General features: G+C 33.0%; 1 protein-coding gene across 1 annotated transcript; it reads left to right on the forward strand.

Annotated features, from left to right (window-relative positions):
* Positions 1-5,394: 5,394 nt before the first annotated feature.
* LOC126882366 (endoplasmic reticulum resident protein 44-like) lies at positions 5,395-25,388 on the forward strand. The gene is made up of 3 exons (XM_050647258.1): positions 5,395-5,547; positions 22,396-22,468; positions 24,875-25,388. Exons 1-3 carry the CDS (start codon positions 5,488-5,490, stop codon positions 25,168-25,170), a joined length of 429 nt encoding a protein of 142 aa, XP_050503215.1. The 5' UTR covers positions 5,395-5,487; the 3' UTR covers positions 25,171-25,388.
* The last annotated feature ends 235 nt before the right edge of the window (positions 25,389-25,623 follow it).

The raw sequence follows: 25,623 nt of genomic DNA on the forward strand, positions 1-25,623 counted from the left end.
AACTATAGGGAAACAGTACTACCAAAACATCCTTATGGTAGGGGAGCCCAAGCGGGGATTTTTGCAGTTACTCGAGCACGCCATATGATCATATGGGAGAAACCTGGTACCCTGCAGATGTACCTCTGCCATATATTGGCTTTTAACACAGGGGAGTTCGTTAATAGTGGCGCGAAAAAAAAATATATCCTTAAAAAACTCGAAATTGTCAGATTACGATAAGGTAAGTTAAATACATGCAAAAGAGTGTATATTTCAAAAATCTGACGATTTGAGTCGGGCGTAAGGAAATGGGTGTGTCCCAAAGTTTCACAAGAAAAAAGCGAATATTTCGCGAAATGAATAACAGATCGAAAAACTAAAAAATATGCAGTCAATATTTTTTAAAAATCTATCGAATAATACCAAACCGTACTTCCCACGGAGAGGGGTGGGGGGTAAATTTAATATTTTAAATACGAATCCCGCGATATTTCGCGAAATAAACATCAGGTCGAAAAACTGTAAAATACAATTATTCAATATTTTTAAAAAATCTGTCGAATGGCACCACACACGACCCCCCTCCACAGAGGTGGGGTGGGGGGTTACTTTAAAATCCTAAATAGGAGCCCCCATTTTTTATTGCAGACTTTGATTCCTTACGTAAAAATAAGTAACTTTTATTCGAAACATTTTTTCGAATTATTTACAGATGGCGTTATAATCGAAAAAAACGATTGTTGGAAATGGAAAATTAAATTAAAAAATGGCAAGCGCTCACTAAAATGGAAAACTTTACTTAACTTTTTTTGGTTTTAGGACCTACGCTTCACAACCCAATAGGTCCCCATAACGCTCGAGTGACTGCACATTTAGCATACTTTGCTCCCCTACCATAATAAAGGGGTAACCCTGGATGGTATCTAGGGGTAACCCTGGATTCTAAACTCAATTGGAATACTCATATTACCAATATAACCAATAGGGCTAAGCGACTCTTCTGGAACTGCAGACGAGTTGTAGGTAAAACCTGAGAATTGAAACCAAAGGTGATCTGTTGGTTATACACATCAGTGATACAACCGACAGTCACTTATGGACTAGTACTCTGGTGAAGAAAGACGGCTTTGCAATCTTGTGTGACCACTCTCACCACCCTACAAAGACAAGCGCTTCTAAATATAACAGGAGGCTTGAATAGTACAGGAACGGCTTCATTAGAGGATATCACAGGTCTCTCTCCGCTGGAATTATATATTTCGGCGGTAGCCTTTATGGCCATCCTGAGACTCAAAGCAAACAATACTTGGAGGCCGAATTATGTATTGAATAGCCACACAAACATTACTGGGACTATACTTGAAGAATCCATCTTTATGATGAACTCAGATATGATGACACCAGAACTAATCTTCACTGAGAAGATTAACACAATTTATACCATCTAGAGAACAAAAAGTCCCAAATATTAATGGGGACTTAATATGGTTCACTGATGGATCTAAAACTTCCCATGGTACTGGATCAGGAGTCTTTGGGCAAACATGCAACTGTAATAAATCTTACAGCCTAGGTCAACACACAACGGTGTTCCAGGCTGAAGTTGTTGCTTTGGTGGCCTGCGTTGATGAAATCATTGATGAGGACCCTAAAGCTAAGATAATCAACATTTAAACAGATAGCCAATCGGCTATTCTGGCTGTAAAGAACCCTCTCCCAAATCAAAACTGGTGAGAAACTGCAAAGATCTCCTCAATATCCTGGCAAAAGACAATAAAGTGTCTTTAATATGGGTGCCGGATCATGAAGGTGTGTATGGGAACGAACGAGCAGATATGTTAGCGAAACAAGGCTAGAGAGAAACTTTTGAAGGCCCAGAACCTTTCTGTGGTATCACTAAAGATGCTATGAAAAATGAGGTTCAGAAATGGCTGATAGAGAATCATCAAAATAAATGGAGAACCCCTCAAGGACAAATCCAGACTAAAAAAATAATCAAGAATATTGATAAAAAAACTCTCGAACAGTTTGATAAACCTCAAAAAACGAGAGATCAAAACGGTCACTGAAATGGTGACTGGACATTGCCGTTTAAGAAATCACCTATACAAGCTAGGTGAGGTGAATGAACCATGGTGCAGAAAGTGCGAAATGGAAGAAGAGACTGCCATAGACATACTATGTCATTGCAGTGTGCTAGGTGATGTAAGGCAGGATTTCACTGGTCAAATAAAGTTTGATCCAGAAGAGAAAACTGTTGGCCTTCGTTGAGGTCACAGGACTTAATAAAGTTTAAGGAGAAGAACAGGATTTGGTACAAAGGTCTTATGACCAAGTGCCAGAGACTAACGAGTCTCGCCTGAGTTCAGAAGAAGAAGAAGAAGAATCGGAGGATAAGTTTAGCAGATGAACGACAGGGTTTTCATACTGAAAAATCGTGTACCGATGCAATGTTCGTCATAAAGCAAATTACTGAAAATTCACTAGCGTATATTAGACCAGCATCTCTATGTCTGACTGACTTGAAGAAAGCATTTTACAGATTAAGACTCAAAGATATAATCCATCTTCTTTATAATAGAGGAAGTCCCCTAGACATCATATAAACTATTGAAAACATTTACCAAAACAACAAAATTAAAGTCAGAATAGATGACCAAATTATAACCTATAGATATAGGCAGCGAAATAGGAGGGCTCATTGAGCTCTATGCTCTTCAATTTAATCATCAAAAGCTTTAACAAAGGAAGAGGATACGGAATAGGAAACAAAGAAATAAAAAATAATCTGCTACGCACTCGACCCAATATTGATAGCCCAATATCGGGCTATCAATATTAATTAATATAATACTTACAACATGAAGATAGTTTTCAAAGATCAGTCCACAGGTTTAACATCAGAGGTTAAATAGTAGCTAACCAGTAAATAACCAATCAAATGCAAAATAGAAATTAATGGTATCATTATTGAATAAGTAATGGAAATAAAATACCTTGAAATTACACTGTCCAGCTACGGAAACCTGGACATAGAAGTGAGAAATCCACTGCAAAGAGAAAATATACTGCCAGGGTGCCTTAATACCACTATATGACAAAATCTATATATTATTAACACTGAAATGAAGTCAAGAATTTATAAAGCTAGTTTAAGACCAATAATGATATATGCATCAGAAACAAGACCTGATACAGTCACAACACAAGGACTACTGGAAACGGCAGCGATGAGAGTAGGTAAATACTGAGAAGAATTACAGAAAATACGCTGAGAGGTCTAAAGAGGAATGAAGATATTAGAAAAAAATGTAACATACAGTGTATAAACGAATAGACAATACCTAACTAAAAAAAATGGAATAACTATATAAGCAAAATGGGAGAGACACCTGTTGTCAAAATAGCAAAAGATAAATCACCAATCAGTAGGAGAAGTATCGGCCGACCGCGCAAAAGATGGAGTAACAACCTTCCACAGAGGTATCAGTCAGCCAATGAACAGCCTAATTACTTATAAAGAGAAAGAAGAAGAAGAATCACTTATCTCGTAGCGCCCGCGGTTTAGCCATACACTGTATTAGGGGAATCCCAGATTTATATTTCTTAAGTGCGGAGTGCTGTATTACGCATTCTTCGTTTGATTGTTGTGACATTCGTGTACTTAGGTATTTTATTTTTCGTAGTTTTATTTTTATTGTAGCTGAAAATAAAAGCAATGTAAACTTAATAATTGTGAAAGTAAATTATATTTCAGTGTAAACAAATTGCATATTACTGGTACAGTAATTTTAAAGAACTGTTTGATCAAGTGAAACGATTTGTGATTTAAAACGGGGCTTTCTTAAAATATAGTGATAATAGATATTTCCTAGAAAGACATTATGAAATTGTTTTCAAGTCTGGTTTGAAACTTGAACGTACAGAGCTATCCAGAGAACGTACAGAGCTATATATTTTAAAAAGATACACAATGTTGAAGTGGAAGGCCATGACCACTGGAAACATATTGTGGACGTTACAGAAAGACTTGAGACATCGAACATTCACCTGGATTTTGATCTTACGTATCAATAATGGGTGTTACGTGAAACACTAGATGAAGATCAAGAGTCCATGATCAAGACACAAGAATCTCTTTGGCGTCAAGTACTCCCTAGACTCCATGATGTTACTCTAACGCTTTCAGCCTGTAATTTGGCCTTCCGTGGCCACAGAGAAAAAAAGATAGCAATAATGCAAGTTCCTGATGAAACTTTTTGGCTCTTGTTGAGTTATTGGCAAAATACGTTCCGTGTTTGCCAGGGCCAAAGAACCAGATAAAACAATTAAGTCCAAAACTACAAAACGAGCTCATTTCTGTTAGTTCTGGCTCTAAAAGTAGAAAATTCACTCGTAACTGAAATAAATTCACTCATTTTTTCAACCGTAGTCAACGTCTGCTTTCATTAAAATAGTTATACTTATTTCAGATGTCTTAAAATTCATCATCATCGATGATGAATTTTTAGTTCGAAAACTTTCTGATGTAGCCCTTTAAGGGATTTAAATAAAATGTATCTTTTATATAGGGTTTTATAATTTTTTGTGAATAATGGTATACAGCGGCTACAGGAATTTATTTTTCCACCTACCTCTACCGAAAGTATACTTTTGCGGACCTGATTGTAGGGAGCAAAGTTGTACATTTCCTCCCTAGGGAGGAGAAATAAAAGTGACGTCATGGTATTTCATTCATGAAATATAACTTATTAACGCCCTGTACAATATCTATTTTCTATTACGTAAGTATCTATACATTTTAACGTTTATTTATAAAACACCCTGTATTTTGCAGAATGGTAAAAAACAGTAAATTGTTATTTTTATTTAACAATGTTTACATTAATAATTTGACTTATATTTGACAGTTGATAGTTAGATTCTACCTACTTGTTAGTTTTAGTTTTAATTAATTTTGTTGGTTAGTTACATAAATAAATTAAGTAAAAATGAAAAAATTATTTGTTATTTGAGGAAGGTGAAAAGACCATATGTATAACATGGGAGTAAAGTGCCTTTTCCTCCCTTGAATGATTACTGCCCTCCGCTACGCGTCGGGCAGTAAACTTTATTCTCGGGAGGAAAAGTAGCACTTTCCTCCCTTGTTATACAAATAGCTATTCCTTGTGAATTTTACAATATATACTCTTAAGTATCTAACTATCTCAGTAGGTAATATTAAAATTAAATTAAATCTAAAGATTTTTCTTGGGGCCCCGTCCAATGAATTTGCCACGGACCTCAAATGGTGTAGTTACGCCACTGTCCAATACTTTGCAATATTTTAAAGGGTTGTCAATTAAGGAAGTTCCAAAATTTCTGATATAAATTGTCTTCCTTTTATATTAAAATAGTTAGATTCCATTAGTCGTTCATCGTTTACTATATTTACTGTCGGTCTTAATGCAAAGTTGGTAAATCGGTGTATTTTTTATTTATTCTTATAAAAACTTTTGAGCTGTGATGACTTTTAGGATATCAAAAATGTACAATATTAGAACTACTCTATTTTTATTAACTACGGTAAGTAGAGATTAGTTACTTAAAGTTATGCAATAATTATTATTCTTTCCAGTATCACATATGTTATAGGGAACTTGCACATTTTTTTTATTACATAATATTGTTCAGTTTTGTTTAAAAATGAGATTTCCAAAATTTCACGCTTGAAAAACTCATAATAACTCAGATGTCTAAGTTTAAAATCTTCTGTATTTTAAAATAGTTCAAACGACCCGTGACGTCACATAGTTAAACTTTATGGTTATATTTATATTTATGGTTATATCTAGGTGTATTCTTTTCTTCTTCTTTAGTTTATTGGCCTCCACCTACTTGGGTATTTGGCCAGCTCATCGTCGCGGAATAAGGAAAAAATATTTATATTCTAATAACATTTATCGTATGCCATTGTAAAAATATGCCATTGTAATAAATTTATCGAATGCCAGTTTGTTGAGATTGGAATTTGATACAGTTTTTGAAGGAAAGGAAAGAAGGTTTACTATGGAAAATAAAAGAAAACACGTGTTGTTTAGTGCCATTTTCTAAAAGTACAAGTTTTCTATGGATTTAAAATAGTTCAAACGATCAAACATATTTTCTACTGACGTTTATAATGTCTAATTTAAAACTATATACAATTTTGTTTACTTTGTTGGTGCAGAATGTAAACATATAATCATATGAGGTCACGACGCGTTTTGGGCCACCTGCAATAATTTGAATTTAGAATCGTCTTTAGGGGACAAACGGAACACAAAAATAACTTTTTATCTTTGATACATGTTTTAAATTATGTTATGTTGTGATTTATAACATTTTTTCAAATTTAAAATTTTATAAAATCAATGGGAAAATCCCAATAGTTGGCTGTATACCATAGTTTAAAGAAAACTCATACAGAAGTAAAAACTTCAAGTTATATACTGGTATAAAATCGTTTATTAAAAACTTCTTAAAACGTCATCCAAAAGGATTGCAAAACGTTTTCGTTTTAATTCAGAACATCTTCAGTGAATAAAATGAAGTATTTCCACGTTAGATTAAAGCAAAAAGTTAAAATTGTGTCTGGTAATAAGAACAAACCCATGGAGAATACTTACATTCTGCTGAGTAAATGGAACTAGCACATTATTTAAAGCGGTAACCTCATAATATATGGTTTACATAGTATATTTTAAGAAAATATGGTGACTACAAGTCGATGTTAGTAGATTAAATTGAATACATGCTCAAAGGACAACATGTTTCCCTGCTCGAAAATACTAAGTTCTTGCTAGTTCAATGGGCACAGACCAACTGATAAAATAGGAATTGGACATTTAATATGACAAACGTGACATGACAAGACAGGATAAAGCCAATTTTTGATTAAGAACTTTAAAAAGTGTAGTTTTAATTTTGGATTTTATTTAAACTGTAATGGTTGTTAACAAATGTCTGAAAATGCAATTTAAATTATTTAAATATTAGAATCTATTAGTAAAGTCTAAATTAGCAACTCTCTATTCCAGAAAAACTTATGGATTGTTGGATTTAAGGTAGGTATATTTCATGGTTAAATGTGTGACGTCATCGATTGTAAAATGATAAGTAAACTTTCATCTTATATAAACCACATATTATGAGGTTACCACTTTAAATAGTGTGCTAGTTCCAATTACTCACCAGAATGAGTATTCTCCACATGTCTTTTTCTTATTACCAGTCACAATTTTAACTTTTTGCTTCAATCTAACGTGGAAATACTTCATTCTAGGTACTGAAGATATTCTGAATTAGAACTAAAACGTTTTGCAATCCTTTTGGATGACATTTTATGAAGTTTTTAATAAACGATTTTATACCAGTATACAACTTGAAGTTTTTACTTCTGTATGAGTTTTTTTTTTAATTTTATGCAAGTTCCCTATTACAAGTACTTTTTGTACAATATCCAATACTTTGTATGTGATACTATGATGACTTGATTGCTTTTTTACTTTATGTAAGACTATAGAATAGAAATATGCTTTATTGTCATGAAAAATTTAACAATTTTATAGACAAAGCTTCCAAGAATCATAAATGAAAACAATAACAAATACAGTTTACTAAAATTATACAAATCGTCAATTAAATACAAATACAATTTTATGCTAAATCTTTACCATTCGCTATCTAGGTATTGAATAATAACTTATAGTATGTACCTTTTGTATTAACATGTTAATTTCCCCAAAAAAGAAAATGCATGGTTATAACAGCAAATCTAATAAGGTGTAAATTAGAGCTCTGGGGTCAGATAATAGAACAAGTCATGGAGTTTAAATATCTAGACATCACACTATCTAGCTACGGAAAGCTCGAAACAGAAGTGTAAGATCAGGTGAATAAAGCAAACAGAGCCGCAGGTTGCCTGAATGAAACAATATTGAGAAATAAAAATATCGGGATAGAAGTAAAAGGCAGAATTTACAAGTCATCACACCAATAATGACATACGCGGCAGAAACACGACCTGATACAGAAAGGACAAAAAAATGCTAAAAACAGCAGAGATAAAAACACAAACGAAAAATCGATGCTAAAACATTATGGGATAGATCTAGAAGTGCAGATATACGACGGAGATGCAAGGTGGACAACATTAAAGACCAAATAAGCCGAATGACAATAAATAGAGTAGTAAGGATAGCGAGAGACGGTTTCCCAATAGGAAGACGATCAGTGGAAAGGCCACGAAAACGATGGAATGACAACTTACTGGAGGCACATTGAAAAACAGACAGTCATGTCTACACAAAAAGAAGTAGAAGAAGACTTTTTGTATAATTATCCAAAACTTTGTATCTGATAGGTACTATGATTACTTGATTACGTTTATTTTATACCGCAGTCAAGGAAGGAAAAAAGCTGAAAAAATCTTATACATATATTTAAAGTACTAAAAGATATTCTGTGAGGGATACCTGATGAAAATTCCAAGACCAAAATTAGCGACGTATCGTATAGCTAACTTTGACCCTAAATTGATATAGGCGAAATTTTTTTGTGAAAATTCGTGTAAATATCGGTATACAGTCAATATTAGGAAAGATATTTAAATTATTTATAACCCAAAAATGACTCTATACGTTAGTAAAATGTTTTTGCAATGATAAAAATAACTGTTATTAATTTTTTTAAATATACTAAAAATATAAGTATTCTTCTTTCATTTTGGTATCCGCACAATCCAATCGCTGAATCATTATTATGTTCTGAGCTGAGCAAAATAACATTGCAATGTCTCGGTGGTATAAGCAATTTAATAAAATTCAAACTAATCAACTATTTTTAATAGGAAATACCTAAGCCACAATTTTACTAAAAAAAAATGATTTTATTAACGTTTCGACGTCCAAATCGGATGCCGTTTTCAAAATACAAAAAATATTAATGAATTAAACAAAAATAATGAACTATTTTAAATGGGAAATAAGCCACAATTTTTAAAGACAGATCACATGCTATGATTTTTGTGACGGATATTCTTGAGTTGGGGTTGATTTCATGTAATCGAATGAACTATCTTTTAGTAAAGTCGTCCCAGGAACGCAACTTATCAATATTGGCAATATCCTTTTAAAGTCTTCTACTTTAAACTGTATAATACATGCCTGAATTGCCGATATAAATGGGTCAGATTAAATAAATTATTAGAAGAATTTTTTACTAAGCAACAACATTTTTGTTTATTTAGTATTATTTTGTATTTTGACAACGACACCCGACTTGGGCATCGAAACGTTAATAAATTCATTTTTTTGGTAAAATTGTGGCTTATTTCCCATTTAAAATAGTTCATTATAAAAATGCCACAAGGAAATAGCTTCAGAACAACATTAAACAAAAATGTTGTTGCTTAGTAAAAAATTCTTCTAATAATTTATTTAATTTGACTCATTATAGTCTAAGAGCTGGGAGCGGATTTTGTGCGTGATGAGTAATATGGAAAACTATACGGGGATATGTTGAATTAGTTGTGTACATGACTTTCACCAACGGCCGGAAACCAGAGTTGGGGCCGAGGGTAGTTATAAGGGGTCAAAGTCGCGGTTTTTATTATTTTTTTATGACGCTCATGATCGAGATAGTTCACCAAAATTTGGGAATAAGTAGGTCATGACGTACCTAAGTAAAATCTCTAGGGGCTTAACGCTGCGTGACCGACAAAGGGGTGGGGGTAGGGGTGAATATAAAAAATATAAGGGGTTTTTTGCGACGTTCGTGATTGAGACAGTGCACCAAAATTTGGGAATAAGTAGACCATAACATAACTAAGTAATATCCCCAGAGACGGAAACCAGAGTGGCGGACGAGGGTAGTTATAAGGGGTAAAAGTCGCGGTTTTATTATTTTTTTTTGTGGCGCTCATGATGGAGATAGTGCACCAAAATTTGGGAGTAAGTAGGTTATGACGTAACTAAGTAAAATCTTCAGGGGCGGAACGCTGCTTGGGGTACAAAGGGGTGGTAGGCAGGGGTGAGTATAAAAATATATGGGGTTTTTTTTGCCGTCCGTGATCGAGATAGTGCACCAAAATTTGGGAATAAGTAGATCATGACATTACTAAGTAAAATCTCTAGCGGCGGAACGCTGCGTGGGGGACAAATGTTGTGCCGGGTCACAAAAAAATAATACACACTGCGACTTTGACCCGTTAAAACCACTCTCATCCCCAACTCTGGTTTCCGGCTCTGGGGATTTTACTTAGCTAAGTCATGATCTACTTATTCCCAAATTTTGGTGCACTATCTCAATCTAGCACGTCGCAGAAAACCCCTTATATTTTTTATATTCACACCTACCCCCAACCCTTTATCGGCCACGCAGCGTTCCACCCCTGGAGATTTTACTTAGTTACCTTATGACCTACTTATTCCCAAATTTTGGTGCACTATCTCGATCATGAGCGTCACAAAAAAATAATAAAAACGGCGATTTTGACCCCTTATAACTACCCTCATGCCCAACTCTGGTTTCCGGCTCTGAGGATTTTACTTAGTTATGTCATGGTCTACTTATTCCCAAATTTTGGTGCACTCTCTCAATCATGAACGACGCAAAAAAACCCTTATATTGTTTGTATTCACCCCTGCCCCACCCCTTTGTCGGCCACGCAGCGTGCCACCCCTGGAGATTTTACTTAGTTACGTCACGACCTACTTATTCCCAAATTTTGGTGCACGTCTCGGTGCGATCTCGATCATGAGCGTCATAAAAAAAAATAATAAAATTCGCGACTTTGACCCCTTATAACTACCCTCGGCCCCAACTCTGGTTTCCGGTCGGTGGTGAAAGTCATGTACACAAGTAATTCAACATATCCCCGTATAGTTTTTCCATATTACTTATCACGCACAAAATCCGCTTCTATCTCTCCGACTATTAATTCAAACTAATAGACAAATCGTCTTGAATTTTTTGTGCATTATACGAAGTAATTGACCAATTTTAATCTAATATCAAAGTCTTAAGTTTATTTTTAAAAAAGTTATAGCAAATTTTTCTTATTGTTCTTTCTTCTTCTTCTTTCTTCTTCTTCTTCTTCTTATACTTGTTGTAGATCTGTCGATCTGTTAATTCCGACGTTGAAGTGTTTCTTCAGAGGTAGACGCCAGCTATCTCTCCATCTTTTCGGTGGTCTACCCGGTGGACGTTTCCCAGCTGGATTTACCTCTAGCGCAATTTTTTGTAGTCTGTGCTCTTCCATTCTTTTTGCATGACTGAACCATTCTCTTCGTCTTTGCTTACCTCATCTCATCTTACTACATCTTGCGCGCCACATTGTCATTTTTTTGATTCTCAGAATTTTAGCCCTATTTTGCAATTTACAAAGCAACAAATGATCTGACCAAAATTCAAAAACTGCCAACCTTTGCCCATCTACTAAAAGATGAATACTCTAAATAATAATTATCCCATTACGCTATTTTTACCTGTAGCGATTTAATGGAAAGAACTGCCATGTTTGACTCTTATTTGTTAATAACTATTATATGCTTCCCAACTGTAACGTGACGGGCATTTTTGTATTTATAATGTACCTACTTATTAGGTTAGGGCAGTGGTCGGCAAAGTGCGCCTCCGGAGCCGGATGTGGCTCTTTGGCTCCTCAAGTGCGGCTCTGGCACAAATATCCACGGAAAGCACAATAATATTTTCAATAACACAAAACTTATTATGAAATTCAAAAATATGAAAAAATATTTTTGAGAAACGCTTTTCTTTAGTTATGAGTGACTAAAATTAAACATATAAAAATATCAACTAAAAAAAGCAAAAAAAAATTGAAAAAATCTAACACATTTGTCAAGAAAAGCGCGGCGCGTCTTCATAGAATAAACGGTTTTCGCACAACGCTTTTCTTTAACGAATGTGTTAGATTTTTTCAATTTTTTTTTATTTTTTGCTTTTTTTAGTTGATTTCTTTAAAATATGTTTAATTTTAGTCACTCGTAACTAAAGAGAAGCGTTTCTTAAAAATATTTTTTCATATTTTTTAATTTTTTATTTTTTAGTTTTACACTTTTCAAACATTAAAATATATGATTGTTTAAAAACATGTTTATTAAAATATTTATAAAACATATTAGGTATGACGTGCAAACATGAAAAGTAGTCGGAATTGGCAAAAAATTTGAAACTTTATTGTTTATTTATGAAGCATAACGTAAAAAATTAACGTAAAAAGTGAAATTATGTATAGTTCATATCATTAGCTGCAATCCGTATAAGTTTCAAGTTTCTACATTGTAAAAAACAAGCATTTTCCATTAAAATCTTTTTTTTATTTAAACAATAATTAATAAACATATTGTTTTATTGACTGATGAATTTTCATTCATTTGCCTTGAAGAAAAGTCAGTTAAATTAACGTCTAAAGATTTGATGCAAACTATTGAAGTAAAGAAAAGTGTTTAAAAAATTACATCATATTTTACTAAATTATCTTATATTATATCTCTTTTTATAAATTATTATTAATAATATAAATAATACGCTACGATAACCGAGTTTAAATTTTCTCCTTTTAAAATTGACATTGTCAGCTCTGAAATAAAATTGCTAGATTTAAAAAACAAGGAAGTATGACGCTCTAAATTTGAACACATTTATGTTGATTTGGAAATATTGGAAAAGAAAAAATGTAATTTTGGAGATGGAAGACATAATCATTTTCAACCTTGGAAAAGCATTCCTGATTGTTACGATCAGCTGAAAAAGTTCGCGTTTGATGTTCTTTCCCTTTTCGGTTCTACATTTCAAAATTAAAAAAAAAATCAATTTTGCGCCAAAAATTTTGTAAAAAATACAATGTTGTAGGAAATGAAAAAACTACAAAACGAAAGAAAATAAAGTTTTACGATGATTCGAAACGAAGATAGTTATCGACAAAAAAGGAAAAACACGTTTTACTTAATTGTTTGGGGGTTGTGGGTAGGGCTACGGGACTAAAACATTTTTGGTCGAATTAAATACTTTTTGATGTAAAACAACATGGTATTTTTATTTTTGGAATATCGCTGGGGCAATTTTTCACTATCTTGGCCGGATAGACCCTATAGTTTTATTTAGTGTACCTACTACTTATTTTTTAGTGAACCTAATAAAAGTTTATTTCCCAAGCAGGTTTCCCAATTTTTTTAAATTCTTATACCTAATGTTCATAGTTATGAACAAAAGCTATGGTGAAAATAGATGGAGATATGACAGAGGCATTTGTTATTGAAAATGGAGTTAGACAAAGTGATGCCTTATCAACAACAACTTTAATCGAACTTTAGAAGCTGTTGTTAGAAAATTGGATATAAACGGCTGTATTAATACAAGATCTATGCAAATATGCGCATATGCGGATGATGTTGCCATAATAAGTCGGAACAAAAAGGTATTAAGCGAAAAAGCTATAAAGCTGAAACAGGAAGCTGCTAAGTTTGGTCTGTATATATGTAAATGAAAGCAAAACAAAATATACAGGGTGTTTCATTAATAATTGTCCATATAGTAACTGGAGAAACAAAATACGAAGATTTAACCTAAAACACTTCAATAAAATGTGGTTCCTTATTGAGTTACAGGGTGTTTTACCTTTTTTTTTCTCTGATTCTGCGGCCTTGGTTTAGAACTAGAACCTTTAGCCACGTAATTGTATAACTTATCACTAACTCAGGTGTAATGTGTAGTGTGTGTGTTGAGTAAGTGTCTTGTTACTTTGCAAAGTCGACGTCATTGTCTTTTCAAAGAGACGCTAATTGTATCCGAACGTCTGCGGTCCCTCCGGTGAGTACCGATCCCACAAGGGAAACTATTTTCATTTATTAATTTATAATAAATGAAAATATTCCTGACCCTGGTGGGATTCGAACTCACTAACATTCGGAACTTTCGATCGAAAGGTTAGGCGGTCTTACCACTGAGCCACAGAGGGTGTTTTATCTAAAAATTTAAAAATTATTTTTTCTCAGCAATTTAAAACTATTTGACGTATCCTTTTCATACTTGGCAGAAAATGCGACTACTATACACCCTACTAAATTATGATAAACAAACGTTTCTAGCTACTACCAGAGGCATACGATAGGGGATAGTGACTGGCTGACCTTTCTCAAATTCTACGCCACTGGAGGAATTACTATTTTAGTGCCATTTTTAGATTCTCCAATACTTTCTACGTAAATAATATGCTCCTCATTGATAACGATAAAGTCATTAGTTTTCGAGATATTTGCAGTTAAATATGGAACGGTACAGTTATTTTGATTAAATTTATATGATTCATAAAATATGATTAAAATTTAAAAATTATTTGTACCCAGTACTTTAAAACTATTTGGCGTATCCTTATCATACTTGGTAGAAAGTGTAGGTACTGTACACCCTACTAAATTGAGATAAATAAACGTTTCTAGCTACTGCCAGAGGCTTACGACAGATGATAGTGGCTGGTTCACCCTTCCCAAATTCTACGCCACTGACGAAATTGCTATTTTAGTGTAATTTTTTGATTTTTCAATACTTTTTATGTAAATAATATACTGTTCATTCGTAACGATAAAGTGATTGGTTTTAGAGATATTTAAATTAAAAATGAAGCGACACAATAGATTAATCAAAATAACCGTGTCGTTTCATTTTTAACTTCAAAGATCTCGAAAATTAATGACTTTATCGTTACGAATAAAGAGTACATTATTTTCATAAAAAGTATTGAAGAATCCAAAAATTGAACTAAAATAGCCATTCCGCTAGGGGCGTAGAATTTGGAAAGGGTAAACCATTCACTTCCCCCGTCGTACGCCTCTGGTAATAGCCAGAAATGTTTTTTTAATAATTTAGTAGTTTATACAGCACCTATACTTCCTTCCAAGTATGAAAAGGATACGGTGAATAGTTTTAATATGCTGAGCAAAAATAATTTTTAAATTTTTAGATAAAACACCCTGTAACTCAGTAAGGAACCACATTTTATTTAAGTGTTTTAGGTTAAATCTTCGTATTTTGTGCTAAGGTTTCTCCATTTACTATATGGACAATTACTCATGAAACACCCTGTATAGTGCACAAAGTGGAATCAACATGAGAATATGAAGGTAGACAACCATACCTACGAATCAATGGCGGCTCGTCAGAGGAGGCAAGGGAGGCTTAGCCTCCCCATAAATTTTTTACACACGCTACACTGTTTCTGTTTTGTTTATCTTGAATCGCGAAAAACAACAAGCACTCTCACTATTATACAACGTGTAAATTCCATATTATCGCTAAATATCCATACGCACGGAGCATTAGCATTAGAACGCATGATTGCGTCTCAGTTTTTTTATTATTATTGTATGCAGGACCCTGGGTTATCCCGAGATGCATGAACGGAGCCGAGAAGCCGGCCAGCCTCCGTTGCCAATGCTCCGCGGAGCGCAGCAGGGGTTTAAGGAGACCCGGTCTCCTAACAGTGGCATCTACGGTGCCATCACACGCTGCCCGGAGATTTACCAACGGAGGCTAACTAGCTTCTCGGCTCCGTTGCAGTTGCGTGCATCTCGGGACAACGAATTTTAGGGTCCTGACTAAAAATAATGAAAAAACTAAAAGTGCGAATTTCGTTATGAAATTTGGTATTTGGGGTTAGAATAATATTTGGAACAACTTGTGCAAATAACTTTTTCCGATATTTGTAACGCAAAGCAAAATATCGGTAATTTATTATGTTTTTGGATTCGCAGTAGGTCACGTTTAGAATTAAAAAATTCAGTTGAGTATCTTAAAAAATGTGAACCTTCAACCTGTACGGACTACAAAACTTCAAATCTGTATTTATTTTGATATGCATATCTACTTTCAACGATGGAATTGTTAACAAATAAACGACACAAACTTTGGTACTTATTAAACTTTTACAATTAGACTAATTATTTTGGTCTAATAATTTTTTAAAATGTAAATAAAAAATGGTCACAAAATGGGGCCTTACATTACATTTTTTGGCGCATTTTTTTGCTAGTGCAAATTTGCGTCTAGGTATTTTAGAGTTATGTATATCCTCCCATATTGTAAAAAACACGAGCCGCCACTGCTACAAATAGTGCCTCCACTTTTCCCTACCTAAGCTCAATAATAAATGACAACAGCATCAATCAAGAAGTACAAGCACGGAGTAATAAGTGCTTTTATGCATAAAAAGACTTAATGAATTAACAAATAATTAGACCAGTGGTCATATATATGGATGTGAAACGTGGACCCTCTCAACCACTGATGATGAAAATCAACTAAGAATATTTGAGCGCAAAATACTAAGGAAGATATTTGGACCAACCCAATGCAGCGATGGTTCGGGGAGAATTAAAATAAACCACGAGCTGGATGAACTAATTCAGAGCGCAGATATTGTTAGATTTGCAAAGTCACAAAGGCTAAACTGGCTTGGTCACCTAGAAAGAATTTGAGATAGTCGAGCTGTAAAAGTAATCCAGAGCTGGAAGCCCCAAGGAAGTAGAACAAGAGGAAGAAGCCCCGTATAAGATGGATAGACGACGTAGAGGGGGATCTTAAAACCATGAACATCAGGCAGTGGCGAAGGAAAGTATCCGACAGGACAGAATGGAAGAACATTGTTAAGCAGGCTAAGACTCACAAATGGTTGTACCGCCATTGAAGAAGAAGAAGAAGAAGAAGAATGTTCATATTTGGCTCTTTGGTTAATAAGTTTGCCGACCACTGGGTTAGGGTGTCCCGACAAAAACCTTATTTCCCTGGATTGACTGTACACGTTGATTTTAATTTAAGTGCATAGGTGCATATCTCGGCTCCAATGCTTTTTAAATGCATTATGTTTTTTTCGAATCCTGAGATTATGATATTTTTGAAAAATTTAAACGCATAATGAAAGATTACATTATTACCGAGGGCCGAAAGTCCCTTAGAATAAACAAAAGGTCTCTCTTGAATGAGCTATTTAAAATTTAAAAGCACACTAAATGTTCTCTTTTTTTCAGCTGTGTAACATATTAAAATAAACATTATAGAAGTTTTCATGGACTTTCGGCCCTCGATGATAACGTAATGGTCCAAGAGCTGTGAGACATTTTTGAGTAGGTATTTTAGGCAAGCTGAAAATTTTTCAGGTGACTCTTCCATAATAGCCTAATACAAAAATGCCGGTCTGGCTGGAGGGTAGCGGTTATTTTCCCCAAAAATCCCCCCCAAAGTTAAAAAAAGGGTAAAAATTGTTATTACAAAAAATATCATTGACGTGACTTTAAAGTAAATTTAAATATTCAAATATTAGGAAAATAAACAAGCCAGGCGATTTGAGGGCGATTTTAGCTCTGCAAGATACTTGCATGGGCGTCCCAGGATTATTTTCAGGGGATGCATATTAACTTCAGAAGATTTTATCTGAATCTGTACATACTATTAACAAGTATAAAATATACAACTATACATGCATAGCTATGTATATTCCTTCTGGACAGGGAGGTACAATTGTTATTTTGACAGGGTATTTTTTAATATTAAAAATAAATATTCTAAAAAAGGCAGCTTTTTGGTGAAATTTTCCAACTGCCATGTGATCAAACAAATTACGGGTTCATATAAATGAAAAGCGCTATAGGTAAGCAGCAGTGTGAGAAAGAGCGTATACCGATAGCTGTTTGCGTCCTCTGTTCTAGCGAAGTGAGTCCGTTCGCTCGAGAAAAATCACGTGACCTGGTGATACCCATGTTGTTGTGCCTCGAAACGTTAGAGTAATTGTTATATATTATAGTTTTTTAAGTAACTTTTCCTTAATTAAAGGAAAATAATACGTACTATACAATAGATTTTGCAAATATGATAGGAAATGACAAATTTATTATTATAAATATATAGGTAGAAAATTATAAAACTATAAACTAAATAAATTCTGTGTCCGAATCTTGTACTTCTTCTTCAAACTCCTCATCTGAGCTTAAATATTCATTCTTTTCTTCTTCGTCAGACTCCCCTCGAGACTCAGATTCTTCTTCTACATGAACTGTAGATAGTTGTAATATGCATTTAGAATTTATTAAAAATTAATTACTGATTAATTAATTGATTTGCTACGTATTCTCTGTCATTTTGTACGGAGTCGAAGCCTGCACAACCACGGGCGCATCTGAAGAAAGACTTGCCATTGTTGAGATGTAGTGTTATCGAATAATGTAAAAAAATAATGTACACAACACGTAACAAACGCGGAAACATTAAGAAAGATGAAAATTAGACAAGAAATACTCAACACTATGAAGGAAAAAAATGAGCTACTTTGGTCATATACTAAGAAATAAAAAACCTGATGTGATTGGTTATATAAGGAAAAGTATTAAGTATTGGTTTTAAAAGAAAGAATACGTAGCAACTCAATTAATTAATCACTAATAATCTTTTAATTAACTCTAAATACATATTATAACTATTTACAGATTAGGTAGAAGACGAATCTGAGTCTTGAGGGGAGTCTAACAAAGAAAAAGAGAATGAATATTTAAGCTCAGATGAGGAGTTTGAAGAAGAAGTACAAGACACAGAATTAATTTAGTCTATAGTTTAATACTTTTCTACCTATATATTTATAATAATACATTTGTTTTTTTTTTCTATCATATTTGCAAAATCTACAGTGATGAGCGCGCTAATAACCGGCAAAACAGCTCAAAAGATGGAAAACATAATACATCTCGAAACAAAAAGAGATGAAACTCTTTTTGTTTCGCAATGTGTTATGTTTTCAACCTTTTGAGCTATTTTGCCGGTTATTAGCTTGCTCATCACTGTATTGTATAGTACGTATTATTTTCCTTTAATTAAGAAAAAGTTACAACAACATGGTTATCGCTAGGTCACGTGATTTTTCTCGAGCGAACGGACTCGCTCAGTTAGAACAGAGGACGCAAACAGCTATCGGTATACGCTCTTTCTCACACTGGTGCTTACCTATAGCGCTTTTCATTTATATGCACCCGTAATTTGTTTGATCACATGGCAGTTGGAAAATTTCACCAAAAAAAACCAGTCTTTTTTAGAATATTTATTTTTAATATTAAAAAATACCCTGTCAAAATAACAATTGCACCTCCCTGCCCGGAAGGAGTGTACATAGCTATGCATGTATAGTTGTATATTTTATACTCGTTAATAGTATGTACAGATTCAGATGAAATCTTGTGAAGTTCAGATGCATCCCCTGAAAATAATCCTGGGACGCCCATGCAAGTATCTTGCAGAGTTAAAATCGCCCTCAAATCGCCTGGTCTGTTTATTTTCTTTATATTTGAATATTTAAATTTACTTTAAAGTCACGTCAATGGTATTTTTTGTAATATCAATTTTTGCCCTTTTTTTAACTTTGGGGGGGATTTTTGGGGAAAATAACCGCTACCCTCCAGCCAGACCGGCATTTTTGTATTAGGCTATCATAGAAAAGTCACCTGAAAAATTTTCAGGTTGCCTAAAATACCTACTCAAAAATGTCTCACAGCTCTTATACTATAATCTTTTATTCTGCGTTTAAATGTTTCAAAAATACTTATTAGTTTTCTCAGGATTCGAAAATAATGAATGCATTTAAAAAGCATTGGAGCCGAAATTTTGGCGCCTGCCCCCAGGCGATACAAATAATAAATTAATAGATTGAGATTAAATTAATAGATCAAATATTTAATTACTGTCACCAACTGTCAATGTCAACTTTGTTTGGGTTGCTGAAAACATAATAATGGATTATAATTATGAAATTAGTTAATCAATTATGTTAATAATTGTTATGTTAATTGATTAATTAATCTCATAATTATAATCAATTATGTTTTCAGCAACCCAATCAAAGTTGACATTGACAGTTGGTGACAGTAATTAAATATTTGATAGTGATCATTAGCGTTCGAACAACCGCACAGTGGTCCAAAATCCCGAAAAGCTGGCCAAAAGTCAAAAAAAAATTCAACGTTTCGAGAATATTATTACATTTTCTAAAAGAGAATTAAATTCCCTATTCAGTGTTGGCAACCCTAGAGCTAGTATATCTGAATTTCCAGTTCAGTTCAAAGTTGACCTTCTTACGGAAGAGAAGCGCAGTTAAGAATAGGGAGTTTTTGTTGCTACGTAACGTACGCATCTCCGTATACGTAAAGCAACTAACGTGTCGTAGAGGATGAATGTTAAAATAGGTAGTTTTTGTAACTCCCTTAACGTAACGTAAAGCAAATCGTTAAGTCATTTTTAAATTCCGTTGACACTAAAAAAATAAAACAATGTTCACACAATATACAATTAATATACAAATGTAAAAAAAGATAAATGAATGATGAAATTGTATGGTTTTAATTGGTTCTATTTAAATATAAATATATTATTTTTCCTTAGGTTAAATTTTTTTTATTTTTGTTTATACCTACTTTTTAGTTGTAAATTATTGTACCTACATCAAAATTCCAGTATAATGTAAATAGTTTGGTAATATTTATTTGAAAATTTTACTGAAACTAGGTCATTTGTTTATCTAGTTATTAATTGTGGTGATCACTGTATTTCTTAAATTAATATCTGTTTGTTGTGCTTTATTAATAGACAACTTAAAAACAATAAAATTTTAAATATATTATGAAGTTCCAATTTCCAATTACAAACAGAATAATTTTACTCAAATAGACTAAACCAATAACCAATATAACCTTAAAATGTTGATAAACGCTGATGAAATGTTCATTTGGTAGGTAATCGGGCAAGATCCTCGTGTGCATTCGGTGACTTTCGTCTCGATAGGGATGCGTTCTCACGTACGTATCAGAACGTTACTTTAGGTAATACGCATCGAGATACGGGAGTTCAACCATTAATGCGCAAGCGTACATGTCAAAAAGATGCGTTACGTTTACGTATTTGTGTGCACAAAAACTCCCTATTAACGAATATTTTATACGTAAAGTCTTGTGCGTGTATCTCGAAAACGAAGTGCGCAAATTCAATTCTGCAAAAGGGAGGATATTCGTGGATCCATATTTAATAAAAGCCGATAATATCAAAATATTTGTATATGTGTTATATTTAGTATATTTTAAGTTGAAATTAAGTAATAAGAGAGTAAATATTTTGAAAAAATTAAATTTTCAGATAGGGCAATAGTTATATATTCCATCGAATTCCAAGATGTTACTACAATCATCTTTTAGCTTATATTTCTCTCTTTAAGATTCAAAAAAAAATTAGCTGCCACTATCTGCCCCTTTGGTTTTTCGAGAATTTTTTGTACAAGCGCTCTGCGCTATGAGTTTCAATATGAATCGTTAACAACGCAGAATAAACAGATCATACCGCAGCATTCAGGTAGTTGTTATGACTGTAGATCTTTAGTTATTTCAGTATCATAGGGTAAAATCAGAGATAAAAGGGTCAGGTACAGTATTGTTGAAAAATAAAGTAAAAATTAGTTTTGACTTTCATATGATTAATAATCTAATTTAACGTTGAAATAAAAAATCCGCCATTGAATCCCCCATTTTGTTCTTTGAAATTTTGATTTCGGATTCGTAATCAGCAACCTCAAAAACCCCCGGATATCAAATTTCGACGGTATTACATATATTTAAAATGCATAAACCCGCCATATTACATCCGCCATTTTGTTTTTTGATATTTAGACTTCGGATTCGTAATTAGCGACCTCAAAAACCCCTGGATGCCTAATTTCATGCAAATCAAAAAAAGTTTTCATATTTTGTCCATCTTTTCGGGTTTTTGGACCACTGTGAACCGGCCCTGAGAGGCGATGTATAATAATAAATCTAAATTAATTGTTAACAACTAAAATAAAAGTAAGTGGCACAATAACCTTTTACAACGTAAACAAAGTTTTTATAGCCAAAACAATATTTTACTAATCGCTACAATAAAGGTGGCCACACACAAAAATATTTAATGAAACATTAATTATTATAATAATGGGAGAAAATAGTGCAGCAATAAATGATGTAATAAATAAAATAAAAATGAAAATAACGGAGATAAAGAATGTTATAGAGGCAAGGGAAACTAGATTACTGGTAGAGATAGCAGGTTTAAAGAATGGAAATAACAAGCTAGAACCAGAAAATCAGAAATTAAAAGAAATAGAACAAATACAACAAGATAACAAAAGAAACAGTATTTTAATTTTGGTATTACAAATATCTAAAAACAAACTTACAGTTGAAGATATTTGTGCACATACAATTATTGTATATAGAGATTGTATATTATAGAGATTTGTATATTTTCATTAGTGAGAATTGAACTCCAACCGGCAGATATAAAATATTAATATACTTATTGTTTCTTCTTTTTCAGATTATTTACTTAATAGAACCAACAAAGAGTGAAGCTGTACATCTTACGAAAGAAAACATGGATAATATTTTGGGTAAGTCTGCAGCATAATGAAAAATAACAAAAACATAAGAGCTATAGTGCATAGAATATAAATTTAGTATAATATCTTAAAAAGGTTTCAGTATCCATCTTTTCGTATCATAACTGAATATTTTTCAACAAAAAAAAAACACGTTTTTAGACGGTTTTTTCAAATAACTCAAAAAGTAATTATTTTATCGAAAAAATGTTCTTAACAAAAATATAGCCCATAAAAAGTGAAAAAATGGTGTATGTATGAGGTCCCTGGACCCAGTAAGAGGAGAATAATTGTAACTAAGTAATGACAGATAGGTTCATACTCATCAAATTCCAAATCGAATATTTCAACGTGAAATAACCAAAAAATGAAGCACTTTTTGGGGACAGCGCATTACAATTTTTTTAAATTGTTTAAAAAAAGCTTTACTTTTGTTTTTTAAAAAAGTTTCTATCATTAAAAGTAAGGGAGTTGCGCTCAAAATAAAGTTAGCCCCTTTTTTGGTAAAAAAAATCGTGAAAATCACCCCTTAACTAGCATCTCAAATGAAATTAATCGATACCACTTCACAAGTTGCTTTATTCGTGTATTTTTACTCTTTGTGATTTTTGCTATCTCTAATAAATTTTAAGTTATTTTAAAAAAAGCATTTTTTTTCAAAATTAAAAATTAAAATAAATTTACTTTAAAACCAATTAACTAATCCCTTTGAACCGATGAAACATACAGATCATATAAATAAATAATACATAAGTAAAGTAACTTGTGAAGCGGTACCGGTTAATTTGATTTAAGATGCTAATTAGGGGTGATTTTCCAGATTTTTTTACCAAAAAAAGGGACCAACTTTAGTTTGAGCGTAACTTGCTTACTTTTGATGCTAAAAACGTAAAAAAAAAAATCAAAAATAAATATTTTTTTAAACACTTTAAAAAAGTTGTACTGAGCTTTTGTACACCAAAGAGTGCATCATTTTTTGGTTATTTCACGTTAAAATATTCGCTTTGAAATTTGACGGATATTAACATATCTTTTACTAACTACAACTTTGCTTCTACTGGGTCTAGAGAGTTCATACATACACCTTTTTTTAATTTTTTAGAAGCTATATTTTTGCTAGCAATGTTTTTTTGACAAAATATATACTTTTTGAGTTTTTTTTGTTAAAAAATGAACATGTATTTACTCGCAATTAACTTTGTATAGTATTTCACCCCCAGAGAAGGGGTGAGACACCCCCGCGGCAAAAACACACATCAGCACAATATCACTTTTTTTCTTTGACATGTTAGCTATGTTTATGCGAAATTTCATCTCAATCCAAGCGGTTCTTTTAAATTTGGAGCAAAAACCGTGATTCAATGTACTAATATCAGTATTTTCAAATAAATAAGGACCAATAAATAAGGTATGTGAAGGTAATATCGCCAAGCTAAGGTTTAGAATTTTTTTGTTGGATAGTGGGTCATATTAAAAAAAAATGTCACAACTTGAGCTATTCAATGAACTACATGAAAAAATTACGTAGAATCCACTAAAATAATAATTTGGGTATTTTTACACATTTACTGGACAATTTTAAAAAAAAGTCATCTTTGGCGATATATCCAACCCTTGTCGGCAATATCGCCAACCTATTATTTCGAATGCAATACGGTCTAACAATTGAACATTATACTTCAAAATGATATATTTGCTGAAAAATAACAATAAGTAAGTATTTAAGAACAATAAGATTTTTGTACCATAATCTGGAGTGGTTAGCATATATCTGAAAATGAAATGTCATGTTTTTTTTCATCTGATGTTTCCATCTCACTTAACTCTATATCATCAGAATCACTGTTGCTTGTCGATGACTCTACGGCAGAGCGCTTTTTAATTTTTCCAACCTTCGACGTATCTGGAGAAGGTTGCCAAGGCAACCTTCTTTAAGTAGGGATGGTAACGCTAAGGCGTTATTACTATTACCATCTATTGGACTTTGCGATATTACCGACATGCACATACATTGTTTGTAATTTGGTTTTCGAAGATAAGCAAAACTATCTTAAAAATCTGAAAGCATCATTTTATTCTTTAGGAAACAAAGTACAAATCACTGAAATCAAATAATATTACTCATCAATAACGCCGCTCCAATATAATAAACACCGAAGATGTAAAATTATAAACGGTACTCCTTCTACACTGAACACTGATACTCAGCTGTAGCTGTCATAAACACCACAGGCGAATGTAAGGTCATCGCAAACATGATCACGTGATTTAGAATACTATCAGGAACATATCCATGTTGCCATTTATTATTTAGCAAACGTACTTTCTGAGAAATCACGAGTTAGCGGTATTACCAAGCTGGCGTTATTACCTGCACATACCTTATATTAAAATTAAGATTGCTATTTTTTGTTTCAGCTTCCAATGAGTTAATCTTTGTAATGTTCTACACTAACTGGTGTAAATACAGCCAATTGACGTTGCCTATATTTGATGAAACAGCAGAAGCGATAGCCAAAGAATTTCCAGGAGCAGGAAGGGTTTTTCTGGGTAAAGTAGATTGTGATAAAGAAAAAAGTTTATTTTCAAAGTACGAAATCAAAAAAGTTCCAACCCTAATATGCTTTAGGAATGGCCACAAGCCAATGGTGGAGAAGTATACAGGAGAAAGATCAGTAAAGGCTTTTACAAATTACATAAGGGCACAATTCTAAAGGAATTGTTAGAATTATAATCGGAGTAGAGGATCATCATAGTTATTATACTAAAATAGTCATAGATAATATGTTTACTATTTTGTAATGATATTTTAAATGATAATAAAATATATATGTATAAAAATTTTCACCAAGAATAAAATGTAGTTCAAGATCCGATTTCTGGTCCTTACTATGATGTATCTCTGAAATCAGATTATTTAACTTTATTAAAATACGTGTTTTGCTTTGTATACAGTGCTAGTCAAAAGTCCGGTCCCCCACCCGCTCGTATCTTTTGAAGGGTTATACTTATAATAGTGACATTTGGAGGAAGGAAATAAACGGACGTTAGCTTCTCAACTAGAACTAGTCATAACAGGCGAGGAACTGAGGTAATAGTGATAGATGACATTACAGAGCCACTGTGACCGATAATTTTAAATGAGACCTTATGGCAAGTGATATCTC

The sequence above is a fragment of the Diabrotica virgifera genome, chromosome 3 (assembly GCF_917563875.1).
Source record: "Diabrotica virgifera virgifera chromosome 3, PGI_DIABVI_V3a".
Taxonomy (NCBI): Eukaryota; Metazoa; Arthropoda; class Insecta; order Coleoptera; family Chrysomelidae; genus Diabrotica; species Diabrotica virgifera.

Coding starts and splice junctions, on each gene's coding strand:
- LOC126882366 (XM_050647258.1), top strand. CDS start 5,488: ATGACTTTTAGGATATCAAAAATGTACAATATTAGAACTACTCTATTT. Junction 5,548..22,395: donor CTCTATTTTTATTAACTACG/GTAAGTAGAGAT, acceptor CTTCTTTTTCAG/ATTATTTACTTAATAGAACC. Junction 22,469..24,874: donor AAACATGGATAATATTTTGG/GTAAGTCTGCAG, acceptor TTTTTGTTTCAG/CTTCCAATGAGTTAATCTTT.